General features: G+C 35.3%; 1 protein-coding gene across 1 annotated transcript; it reads left to right on the forward strand.

Annotated features, from left to right (window-relative positions):
* The first annotated feature begins 1,803 nt into the window (after positions 1–1,803).
* Positions 1,804–3,156, forward strand: LOC123256384 (zinc finger protein 501-like). Its single transcript, XM_044685012.1, has one exon. The coding sequence runs from the start codon at positions 1,804–1,806 to the stop codon at positions 3,154–3,156; it is 1,353 nt and encodes a 450-aa protein (XP_044540947.1).
* The last annotated feature ends 217 nt before the right edge of the window (positions 3,157–3,373 follow it).

Below are 3,373 nucleotides of genomic sequence, written 5' to 3' on the forward strand. Positions count from 1 at the left end.
GGGTATTGAGTTTTGTCAAAAGCTTTTTCTTCATCTATTGAGATAATCATATGTTTCCCTGATGGCTTTGTTAGTGACATGGTCAATTATATTAATAGTTTTCCAATATTGAAACAATCTTATTTTGCTGTGATAAGTCACATCTAGTTTTAATGAATAATTCTTGTCATATAATGCTGTAATATCCTTTCTGGTTTTTATTTAAAGTTTTTGCAACAATATTCATTAGGGAAAATTGGTCTATATTTTTTTCCGTACTCTATATTTGCTCTTCCTATTTAGTTATTAACACCATATTTGTGCCATAAAAGGAATTTTGCATAATTGCTTCTTATGCTGTTTTTCCTTGTATTTTATATATTATTGTGATTAAATGTTATTTAAATGTTTGGTAGTGTAATATAAAAATGTGGAATCATGACCAGAGCTTTTAAAGGATTATTAATAAAAGGGAGAATGTAAAAGATGAGAAATAGGAGTTGGGGGCAGCTTTCCCTTAAAGAAATGTTCCCTGAAGTATGACATCTCCATTAAGTTGGCCTAAATCCCTTTGCAACAGTTCAGGCAGTGAGTTAGTTCAAATATAGAGGGAGAGCCTTGTGCTTCTCCTCTGGACTTATATGCCCCCAACCCTGGCTCCTCCCTCTGTAGCAGTTTTGTACACTGATACTCCAGCTGAAATCAGGGAATGGCAGGACACTGTGGGTGCTGTGGAGGTAGGGGTGGATCCATTTTTTCTTCACAAAGTAGAATTCACTTGTGATTCCATCTGGCACTGTAGATTTTTTCTTGGTAAGTTCATTAATGGCTTGTTCGATTTCTTTTTCTTTCTTAAAGCCTTTTGAATTATTGCCTACCATATTCTAATACTTCTCTTTTTGCCCCCATTTCAATGAGGTTTATGGGTACAGAAAATGATCTTTATGTGTCTTTAGATATCCTCTGGAGTAGAGTACTCTCCATACCACAGATTCATGACTGTTTACTGAATTCAATTGGTTCAGTGAGTGTTTGTTATTTTTTTATACCTATATTCATGTCACAGATCAAAGAAAAAGTTTCTTGGAAAGTTCTGAAATAAATACTTTTTTGGGGTTTTAATTTCAGGAAATAGACCAAACTATCAACAAAGATATAGAGGCCACAGAAAATGAAGACAGATTATACCACCGTTCCATATTGTAAAACTGACAGATGAAAGTATATTCAGAAATGTGAGAATCTGTATGATATCATAATTTTTAGGAACAATTCAAAATACACCGAAAAAAGAAGGATATAAAAAGTTTGCCACTCATTTGTAGCATTTAGAAAAAGAGTGATGATCAAAAACCACAGAAAAATAAAGACCATTCCCTAGTCTATCGTTTACTGGTACAAAGATAAAAATACAGAAAAGCTTTGAAAGCAACAGAAGAGTGATTATGTCAGCATTGGTCTTATTTTGTCCAACAAATTGTTCCTATTAATCAGAAAGCCATGGAAATTGAGATAAGCAATTCTCACCTTGGACATTGCATGGACACATGTACCAGTCAAAATCTTCATGTTCAAAGTTGCATAAATGATCCCCCTACAGGAAACATGTTTCCCAGAAATTACAACACTATGAATATCAAATACCACAGAAGACAGACAAAATGCAGATCTAATAACTGTGGAAAGATATTAAATTATAATTCAGAGTTGAATGTTCATCAGAATTTACATAAGGGACAGAAGCCCTATATATGTGCTGACTGTGGTAAAGGATTCATTCAGGAATCAAATCTTAATATCCATCAGAGAACCCACAGAGAAGAGATGTCATTTATATGTGTGGAGTGTGGGAAAGGATTCAACTGGAAGTTAATATCTGATACTCATAAAAGAGTTCACACTGGAGAGAAGCCTTACATATGTGAAGAATGTGAACAAGGATCCATCCATAAAGCAAAGCTTCACGATTATTATAAAGTCCTCACTGAAGAAAAGCCCTTTGAATGTAATAAATGTGGGATGAGTTTCAGTCAAAAGGCTTCATTTCATGCTCATGAGAGAATGCACATTAAAGAAAAATGCTATAATTCTGATGAGTGTGGGAAAGGATTCAGTCATAAGTCAAATCTTCATGAACATGTGAAAGTCCACTCTGGAGAAAAGCCCTTTATTTGTGATGAGTGTGGGAAAGGATTCAGTCATAAGTCAAATCTTACCGAACATATGAAAGTCCACTCTGGAGAAAAGCCCTATAATTGTGATGAGTGTGGGAAAGGATTCAGTTGTAAGTCAAACCTTCATAAACATCTGAAAGTCCACTCTGGAGAAAAGCCCTATAATTGTGATGAGTGTGGGAAAGGATTCAGACAGAAATCAAACCTTCATAAACATCTGAAAGTCCACTCTGGAGAAAAGCCCTATAATTGTGATGAGTGTGGGAAAGGATTCAGTTGTAAGTCAAACCTTCACGTACATATGAATGTCCACTCTGGAGAAAAGCCCTTTATTTGTGATGAGTGCGGGAAAGGATTCAGTTGTAAGTCAAACCTTCACGTACATATGAGTGTCCACTCTGGAGAAAAGCCCTATATTTGTGATGAGTGTGGGAAAGGATTCAGATTCAAGAAAAACCTTCATGAACATCTGAAAGATCACTCTGGAGAAAAGGCATATATATGTGATGAGTGTGGGAAAGGATTCAGACAGATGTCACACCTTTATGATCATTTGAATATTCACTCTGGAGAAAAGCCCTATATATGTGATGTGTGTGGGAAAGGATTCAGATTTAAGTCAAATCTTCAACAACATCTGAAAGTACACTTTGGAGAAAAACTCTTTATATGTGATGAGTGTGGTAAAGGATTCAGATGGAAGTCAAGCCTTCATAGACATCATATAATTCACATGAGAGATAAGCTCTACATATGTGTAGATTGTGGCAACACATTCACTCAGAAGAAATATCTTCATGAACATCAGAGAGGTCACACTGCAGGAACAATCGTTATATGTGATGAGTGTGGGAAAGGATTCAAATATAAGTCAAACCTTCATGAACATCAGAGAGTCCACACTGGAGATAAGCTCTTCATATGTGGTGAGTGTGGGAAAAGATTCAAATGGAAGTCAAACCTTAATAAACATCATAAAATTCACACTAGTGAGAAGCCCTAAATATGTGTAGATGGTGGGAACAAATTCATTCAGAAGAAATATCTTCATGAACATCAAAGAGTGCAAACTGGAGAGAAATCCAAAGTATGTTGTGTGTGTGGGAAAAGATTCATTTGTAATTCAAGTTTTCAGAAACATAAGAATACCCATAATGTTGAGATACCATGTAGTTGTGATATGTGTGGAAAAGGACTTAGAGAAAAATCAAAACTTAAAT

Source organism: Gracilinanus agilis, unplaced genomic scaffold, assembly GCF_016433145.1.
Source record: "Gracilinanus agilis isolate LMUSP501 unplaced genomic scaffold, AgileGrace unplaced_scaffold58322, whole genome shotgun sequence".
In the NCBI taxonomy this organism is placed as follows: Eukaryota; Metazoa; Chordata; class Mammalia; order Didelphimorphia; family Didelphidae; genus Gracilinanus; species Gracilinanus agilis.

Bases quoted from the DNA above. Each gene is read 5' to 3' on its own strand.
- LOC123256384 (XM_044685012.1), top strand. From the start codon at position 1,804: ATGTCATTTATATGTGTGGAGTGTGGGAAAGGATTCAACTGGAAGTTA.